The sequence below is a fragment of the Octopus bimaculoides genome, chromosome 11 (assembly GCF_001194135.2).
Source record: "Octopus bimaculoides isolate UCB-OBI-ISO-001 chromosome 11, ASM119413v2, whole genome shotgun sequence".
Lineage (NCBI taxonomy): Eukaryota > Metazoa > Mollusca > Cephalopoda > Octopoda > Octopodidae > Octopus > Octopus bimaculoides.
This window is the reverse complement of record NC_068991.1, coordinates 42,921,959-42,930,793: the sequence shown is the minus strand read 5'-3', so window position 1 is coordinate 42,930,793 and position 8,835 is coordinate 42,921,959. Positions and strand designations below refer to the sequence as shown.

At 34.4% G+C, this 8,835-nt stretch overlaps 1 protein-coding gene across 1 annotated transcript in view; it reads right to left on the bottom strand.

The window, feature by feature from the left end:
* The window catches only part of LOC106873164 (vasodilator-stimulated phosphoprotein), a gene marked incomplete at its 3' end in the record, with an annotated part of 184,441 nt that overhangs the window by 128,784 nt on the left and 46,822 nt on the right, over nt 1–8,835 (bottom strand). The window contains exon 2 of the mRNA XM_014920393.2: nt 2,838–3,003. Within this exon, the coding sequence (XP_014775879.2) occupies nt 2,838–3,003 (166 nt within the window). The remainder of the gene's footprint in view (nt 1–2,837; nt 3,004–8,835) is intronic.

Sequence of the window (8,835 nt, the reverse complement as noted above, 5' to 3'; positions counted from 1 at the left end):
AAAAAAAAAAAAAAAAAAAAGACAGAAAAATTATGGTGATGATGATACATATATAAACATGTATAAAAGGACAAACACCACCATTTGGATAACTGCTAGGAAGGTGTCAAGTCTCCTACTAAATAAATTACACTGTAAAAGTGGTTGGGATTTGGAAGAGCATCCAGCTGAAAAACACCTTGCCAAAAGTGACCTCACCTGTGTTTGTGTCACGTAAAATGCACTCAGTCCACTCTGGTGGGTGATTGGTGTTCAGAAGGGTATCCAACCACAACAGACACAGAAGTCAAATGCACGCTTCTACTTGGCTGGCTCCTGTCAAACCGTCCCACTCATGCCAGCATGGAAGGTAGACATTAAATGATAATGATGATGTGTATTTAATGTGTTGGTGTACACTCAAATATGGTAGGAGCATCATTACAGAAACTGTTTTGAGAGAGAAATTCTCATTATAGACAATGTGCATGAAGACACCAAGTTGGGCTATGAACAATGTTAAAAGTCTGTAGGATATGTGTTACTATATTATTATGCTTCATCAGCTATAGGCACTATATTAAATCTGTCATTCATAGCCTACTAAGAACTATTATTCTTATATTAGAACAGCAAATAATGAATTTGCTTATGTGTGCAAAGCTTAGTCAAATTGGAATGAATTAAGTAGTAATGGTCAAACATGGAAAGACGTGCCTTGAGAGAGAAATTCTCCTTGCAAACAATATGTGTGAAAACATACCATACTGGGCTATGAATGACATCATTAGATTGTACGACCTTAGAACATTAGGCCTCACCAAGGCAATGACTAATGACCGAGATCTTTGGAAATATGCTCTGCGTGAGAAGACCCGGCAAGCCAAGTGAGACCATAATCCGTGGCCTCTGCCAGAGGTGTAGCCAGCCCACTTATTCGTACCTTTACTTCATTGGACACTAAACTCTGCTTGCGAAGACCTGTTGAGGCAAGTGAAATCGAAATCGAACCAAATTCGATGACTCCCATGCCAACCTTTCCTTCATTGGACACTAAATTCTGCTTGCGAAGACCTGTTGGGGCAAGTGAAATTGAAATCGTAATTGAACCAAATTCGATGACTGGCACCCATGCCAGTGGAGCGCTAACCACGCCGTCCGAGAGTGATCGTTGCCAGAGCAGCTGTCTGGCTTCCGTACCGGTGGCATGTAAATAGCACCATTTGAGTGTGATCATTACCAGCATCGCCTTACTGGCACTTGTGCCAGTGGGACGTGAAAAAAATATTCGAGCGAGATCTTGCCAGTGCCGCTGGACTGGCTCCTGTGCAGGTGGCACATAAAATACACCATTTTGAGCGTGGCTGTTGCCAGTACCGCCTGACTAGCCTTCGTACCGGTGGCACGTAAAAGCACCCACTACACTCTCGGAGTGGTTGGCGTTAGGAAGAGCATCCAGCTGTAGAAACTGTGCCAGATCAGATTGGAGCTTGGTGCAGCCATCTGGTTCGCCAGTCCTCAGTCAAATCGTCCAACCCATGCTAGCATGGAAAACGGACGTTAAAGGATGATGACGATTTACATTGTAACAAAATACTATTTGCTAACAGCTAAAGCATTAAACAATAACAAAACGAAAAAAAAAAAATCATCACTATCAAGCAGATTTACAATAGTATTCCTGATATTTGTGTGCTGCAGATCAGCATTACTCCTTTTATGAACACTACATAATGATTAATCTTTTGGAAACAAGCAAGACTTACTAATTTGAGCAAACCATCAAGGAAAGCATATTACAAGAAAATGAGTGAAAATAGGAATGATGAAGTACATAATGCCTGCTAAAGAAGTGATAGGAACATAGTAGAAACATCCATAATTAGAACAATTCTTATGAATAAAGATAATATTATCCTCTTCATATAAAATTGTTCTTTTTGTTTTATTTTGCTCTTTGTCTTTGACTAGACTGAGCTAAACTACACTACACTGTACTGACGTGTTTAAGGAGTGTTTTAATAGATATGGATTCATATGTGCTGTAAATAAGTGTACAATGATACTTAATGGGTATGCTTCGTCTGATATTTCAGTTCTGTTATAATTGGCATCTATTAGTTTGCTCAGGCACCAGAAATGTAGCTATCCTTAGCAGAAATAAATTGCTGTTGCCAAGAGATAGAAACCTATGATGAGGAAATACAGGTTCATTTCTAGTTTGTAATTGAACCTTCAATTCGATAATTGACACCAGATGTATGTAAATAATTTAACTGCAGTAAAATTTCCCCACCCACTTAATCCATCACTGAGCAAGGAATCTTTTAGCATCCATCCCTACCTCTCACTTTAGTGGCACTCCACTTTGCTGGCACCAGATGTATAGATCTTTAAATTTAGACTTTATCTGGAAGCAGACATTTCTTTAGATTCAGCAGATCAAAAGGGATGTTTTGTGGCTAAAAGCAGATTAGTAAAACAAAAATAAATATGATCAAAGCAATGAGTTAAACTTCTATCTGAGCGAATCAATTCTGCAAATTCATCTTCCCTGAGTTAGCTAGAAAAGGGACTGGGCATTTTGTGAAAGTTATCTGCAATATACATAAGGTTATTCAAGTGAAAAAATTGCCCAGAGTGCCATTGACAATAAAAGAAAAAAAGAGATGCAAAGTTTATGAACTAGAAAATTACTGGTACCTATTTTATTAATCTTCTAAAAAAAAAAAAATGGAGGATAATATTAACATCTATGGGGTTTTACCTCAAAAGTAAACATCACTCAAAATATCACACAGCTAGTCATCTGACTCCTTTTCTCAGAAACAATTATATAAGACTAATTTCCAACTTACCTCATGATCTGGCACTTTCCTTGCAACTACACGGAAAGTGTTGTTGGATGTATGATGGAAGATTTGAACTTTGGAAAGGCCCTGCGATTTCCCTTTAGGGATCCATTTCTTATTGGGCTCATCATAGGTCATCACCGAGGCTCGAGCAGTCACAATTGGTACTTCACTACAAGAACAATTATGAACAACCAATTATACACAAACAAGTACACTGAAAAAAGTAACAAGCATATTCAGGTACAATTGCAGATATAACTAAAAATAACAAAACCACCACACTGTTCTGCTAGCATCCACAATGAAATAATAGACTAATTTATACAAAGTTTTGAGTTTGTTTGGTTTATACCATTTCTTTTAACTTATTATCGCCCACCCTCTTTCACAATAAAAGAACAAAAAGGACAGGATTTGCCTCACATAAGAGTTGAGAATTGTATTTAAAATTTATTACCATGGCAAAGTTGTAATATGTATTTCATATATAAAAGCACAAATACACATACTTCTACATACACAATTAGAAACTAAATTCATGTGTCATTACCCACCCAGACAATAAAGTAACATTTATTTCCCAGTGTTTTTCTTAAATTTGTTTAACACATAACTAACATCAAAATAAACGACAACTATAAAATATAAAAATACTGCAGATAAATATAAATAGTATGTGTTCTTTTGCCTATTGGTCAACCAATACATAAGCTGCAACTTATTATTCACATGCTGTTTAGAACCAAAGTGAGTTTTGATCAAGCAGACATATAATGAATGACATTCCAATGATTAGCCATCCTATCAAGTCTTTAGGTGCAAGTGCATCCAAGATTATATCATCCAATGCATTTCTTTTTTTACATATGGTATACTGTAATGTAAAGAAAATAGCAAGCTGAGCAACAATGTAAGATGTTTCCTCATTGGTTTGTTAGATGGTCAAATGACACAGTGATACTGCTGTATGCTCAGTGTAGTTTTTAAGCTAGTTATTGCACAACAGCAACATTGATTCTTTCTGTTTTACCATGTGCACCTTTGCTCTCTTCATAGCATGTGTTACCTTATCATTCTCCCTTTCACTAACTTTCTCAAACCATCCTAGTTTCTCTACACGCTGTTTTTCTTTTAAGTAAAACAAAAATGAAATTGAACTTAATATAAATGTAGAATTATGTTCCATGTGTCACACATCATATATATGCAAGCGAGCCTTTTAGTCAGTGCGTTGAACTAAGCAGATGGAAACAAAATGAAAGAAACTTTACAGTTTTCCATCATTAACTTAAGATAATTCAAACTCAAACAATGCACATTATTCTTAATATCTCATAATGTTACTTAACTAAAAATATTAGAGCTATTTTGCAATTGAACTTTTAGTGACTGAGTTGAAATCTTGCTACATAACTATTCAACACAGGCTTAAAATAAATTCCTTCTTTTTGAAGAGAAACATTTGAAAAGTATTGAAGATTTATGGGCAATATATTTCTATAAGACTATTTACTCCTTTAAACACATACCTACAAAGATGTATGTGTTCTGTATGTGTATATATTAGATATCCAAAACACATTTTCTCACAGTAAAGAGGTCACTTGAAATTTATATCAAGTTTCTCCTAACATGAATGACAGTTCAGTAACCTCAGGTGAAAATTTAAATTGTGTATTGTCTTATTACTAATTTCATTTGTTCTTGTATTTTACAACAATTTTTCTATGCTGCCACAGGATGAAGCGATACATATTTAAGGATATATTTTCAGCTGGACACTCTTCCTATCGTCAGCCCGTAGTTTTTTTTCAAGTAAAGGATTTTCTGTATTCCACTTAACTTTGAAACTGCAGAGACAGGATATAATGTTCACTGGTAATGTAAAGATCATTTATCTAGCTTGAGCTGGAAATAGCAACTTCATGCATTTATGAACACACAACAGGCTTCCACACAGTTTCTACCTGCCAATATCACACTCACAGGATATTGTTGGCCTAAAGCTCTAGAAAACCAAACTTGAAACTATATGGTTTGAAAGTAAACTTAACTATACAGTTATGCCTTTTTTTTATAATTTATTTTCTTTAAAAATAGTTTACAATGTCATTTAAATGAAGTCTTAATACATACATAATAGCAACAATTAACTCAAATTTAATACTCCTCTACAAGGCTATTTGATCATAAAATTCTGGCTGTTCAAGCATGTATTATATTTCATACAATATTCAGAAAGTATTTGAAGAATTAAAAACATAGTTTCTGATGAAATGTTGATATTTAACAACACAAAACTATTTTGTTATCTTAAGTACAACTAAGAATCAAAATATTTTTACAAATATTAAAAAAGTAATTAACAAATAAAAAAGAAAACAAATTCAGTAAAATACTTTAATCTGAAATGTTTAAAATAACTGATTTTCCGTATGTGATGTGTTTTTGTTGACAGAATGATTTCCAAATCGTAATTGGAATATATGTCAAGGCTGAAAAAAGGAGAAGCAAGAAGGTAAGTGGTCCTTTATCTCAATGCCATAATAGGTCTTTGTATAAATGCAGGGGTAGGGGGTTGAATATATAAAATAAGCAAAATTAACCCTTATATGCATTCCCTCTTGCATAATCATCTATATATATAAAGATGAGAATGTGTGTGTCTTTCTGTTTGTGTGAATCCCTAAAACTTGCAAACTACACAACAGATTTCATTCAAATTTTACACATGCCTTACTTAGGGTCCATGTAGTGTCATAGGCCTAAAAATTTTAAAACTTCTTGCCTAATGTGAGCCCAGAGCAATCCCCTATGCCTTCCACTATTTCAGTATTACGTGTCAAAAGTGAAACAATAACACTTCTCTATTGTAATGTCAGATATTAGGTCATCCCATAAGTTCTGTCTGAATTTTGAATATAGAAAACAAGTGATCAAATGTTATATTTAATTGAAATTTAATCATCAATGTACTTTCAATCTATTTACAAGCTTTTTAATCCCATCAATGTAAAACTCTTTTGGTTTCAAAGCGAAGAACTCTGAAATGTCAGTCTTGACCTCCTCTTGGCTTGTGAAAGTTGTGTTCCCCAAATGATTCAGTAAACTATGAAACAAATGGTAGTCTGAAGGAGCAAGGTCATGAGAATAAGGCGGATGACGAATTTTTCCGCAACCAAACTCTTTGATCTTCTGTTATGTGATCTTTGCAGTGTGGGGTTGCACATTGTCCCGATGAAACATCACTTCTTTTCGATTCACTAAAGCGGGTCTTTTTTTCTTCAAAGCTTGGTTCAAACGCTCTAATTGCTGACAGTAGACTTGATCATTGATTGTTGCATTAGGTGGTAAAAATTCAAAGTGAATTACTCCTTTGCAATCCCACCAGATAAAAAGAAGAACCTTTTTCCTATGAAGTTCATTAGAGAAAATATAAAAGAAAAGTCTAATTCCTCAATTCCATGTGACATGGGCAACGCCAGGTATCTCTGCTAGTATATACTTAATTTTCTTTACAGATTAATAACTAAAAAAAAAAAAAAAATACAGCTTAGAACTCATAAAAGATATCTGAAAAATTATACTAGAAAGAGAGTGATGAAAATAAATTGGCAATGAAATTTAATAATGAAATGAAAAATAACTCAATGAAGAATCCTTTGTTATTGTTGCAGTAACCAAGAAAACAAGTGATTAGATTGTTTTTAATATTCAAAGCAGTAAGAGGTAATCAGGTACATATTTGACAGGTCTTTGTGAGGTTATCAGAAAATACACAGGCTAAACAGTTAGCCATACCTCAACTGTCATATTTTATAATAAATCAAGCAAGCTTTCTCTACTCAGATTACTGAGGTAATAATGAGGGAAGGTTAAGACTCACCCACACAAGGGAGCTGTTATTAGCTCCAGTATAGAGGAATGAGATATATGCAAGTTCCAAGACCAAAGGCCACAATGGGGAGGTTTTGATCAATGTGTAAACCAAAATATTAACTTTGTTAATATTGCAGTATATCAATGAATAATTCAACAATTGCAGTTAAATACCATTTAATCTTAAATGCCAACTTGCAGAAAATAGAATACAAATAACTTTTTAGCAAACATGTGATATTTTATTAAGAAAGTGCTCAAAAATGATCTTCTGACAACACCACCTCATCATTCCTCAACAATCATTTATTCTAAAACACAAAACTAAAAGATTCTAATACACACAAAAGTACATCAGAAATTTTCAAATATACAAAGTAATAAAGTGTCTAACAGAATGCTACATTCTAATGAGACAACTACAAAAAATACTACTCTCCAAAAAAAGAAACATCTTAACTTCACATGACCATTTAGAATGGTAAGTATAAGGAAAGTAAGGAGAAGGCATGAAATTTGTGAATCATGCATGGCAGTTAAAAGTAGTCCTAATCAGTAATGAACTCAGACAGGAAATTAATGCACAGCTAAGTGTTTACTAACATTATATTCCTATTGCTTTTTTTCTTTTCTTTCGAGTTCTTGAAGCCACATCTAAAGTTCAAGACTGAAGGTGCGTGTCAGAAAAGAATGGGCATTAAAATCATTGGTGAATGTACCATAAATCATTGCTAAGGTGATGAGCTGGCAGAACTGTAACTGTGACAGGTAAAATGCTTAGTGGCAGTTCATGTCTTTACAATCTGAGTTCAAATTCTGCCATGGTTCACTTTGCCTTTCAACCTTTTGGGGTAAAGTAAGTATCAGTTAAATACTAGAGGGTGGATGGGAAAGGATCGATGTGATCTCCCTCTCCAAATTGCTGGCCTTGTGCCAAAATTTGAAATCAATATAAAATGTTGCTGCATGTTGGTGTGTAAGTTAGAAATGGAGGGTATCCAGAGTTGAAATAAAGACCTGAGATGAACTAGTTAGATCAGATCGCTGAATATAGTTGTAGGCTAAGAAACATAAGACAGCAACAAATGAAGTTGCTGAACTGCAGGTACATCCAACCCAATAAAGCATTGATAATGACTAAGCTAAATATTTACATTGTAAATACAAACAAACAAAAAATAGTAAGAATCCTTAGTTTATATTTTCTATATCAATAAGAGTTGGACAGGACAACAAATCTGCATAGCTGTGCATCAATTCTGATAAAGGTCTGCTCAAACTACCATATTTCTACTTTCAGTCAGCCATGGTGTACTTCTTCCACACATCCTATTAACTCTCTCAGACTTGGGCCCCTGCATCTAACTTTACCTTCCGCCTGAGCTCATGAGCAAAATATAAATAGTTGCATATACAGCCCAAGAGTAACCATTGCAGGCAAACTAATAGACAGAATTATAAAAAAATTCAGGAGAATAACAATAATAGGCCTATCTCTCAACTATTGTATTTGTTCACCCAAATTCCTACTTTTGTTATGACTTTCACCAGTTTGATTATCCAAATCCTTCACACTGCCAACCAGTATAAGTGTAAACTCTTTGTCTGAAGAATAAATATCATCAATAATTTCCTTAACTGCAAGAAGTTAAGGCCTTGCTCATTTACAAAATGAAGTGCTGGATTCATCACACTCTTCTTCATCACCAAAAACAATATTTTATTCTATTTTTATTTTTTGTACAGTTATGGAGGACACCATCAACAATGAGTTATAAATAAATACGCTTGACTACAAGGCTGCAAATGTGATCAGTTGTCTAATTTTAGTATTTTATCTTCTTTTAATGTATTGTTCACTACTGCTTTACCAGGAATACGGCAGAGATGATGTTCAAGCTATTGCTGCTATAGTGGGAAAATGGCATGACAGGGTTAATCATTAACTCCCAGTACTTTTTCACTTAGCTTGCACACCCATTTGCACTACATTAACCAATGTAGTCCTCTCTTTTGCACACGTGATAAATCTCTTGTGTTGAATGTCTTAAATTCACTTTCTAACATCTTTTCTAAGTTACATTTAAGCACTCATATTCATGACCATGCTTGACAGCTATAC